Source organism: Eimeria tenella, genomic scaffold, assembly GCF_000499545.2.
Source record: "Eimeria tenella Houghton genomic scaffold, Eth_scaff2095, whole genome shotgun sequence".
Classification (NCBI taxonomy): domain Eukaryota; phylum Apicomplexa; class Conoidasida; order Eucoccidiorida; family Eimeriidae; genus Eimeria; species Eimeria tenella.
The window spans coordinates 3,663-3,955 of NW_013541941.1; the positions used below are offsets into that span (position 1 = coordinate 3,663).

Consider the following 293-nt stretch of genomic DNA (forward strand, 5'->3'; position numbering starts at 1 on the left):
TGACGGCTGCTGCGGGGCGGGGGGCGACGTGTGCCAGCTGTCTAGACACTTCGACTTGGTTTTGGGAGTTGACAAAGACATTTTGAAGTTGGCCATTTGCCGCAACAACACCCAAGTAGCAGCAGCAGCAGCAGCAGCAGCAGCAGCTCCCGTCGTGCTGCTGCACCAAAAGCTGCAGCAACTCGCTCGCTTCCGAGGCGGCTGGAGTGTCAGGGACCGCTGCGCTGCTGCTACTGCTGCTGCTGACGGCGCTGCTGCTGCCTCTTCGGCGGCGCAAACGCAGCAGCAGCTGC

General features: G+C 62.5%; 1 protein-coding gene across 1 annotated transcript in view; it reads left to right on the forward strand.

Moving 5' to 3' along the window:
• Positions 1-293, forward strand: part of ETH_00040685 (uncharacterized protein) — a gene marked incomplete at both ends in the record, with an annotated part of 2,392 nt that overhangs the window by 600 nt on the left and 1,499 nt on the right. The window contains one exon of the mRNA XM_013374495.1: positions 38-271. Coding sequence (XP_013229949.1) covers positions 38-271 — 234 coding nt within the window. The remainder of the gene's footprint in view (positions 1-37; positions 272-293) is intronic.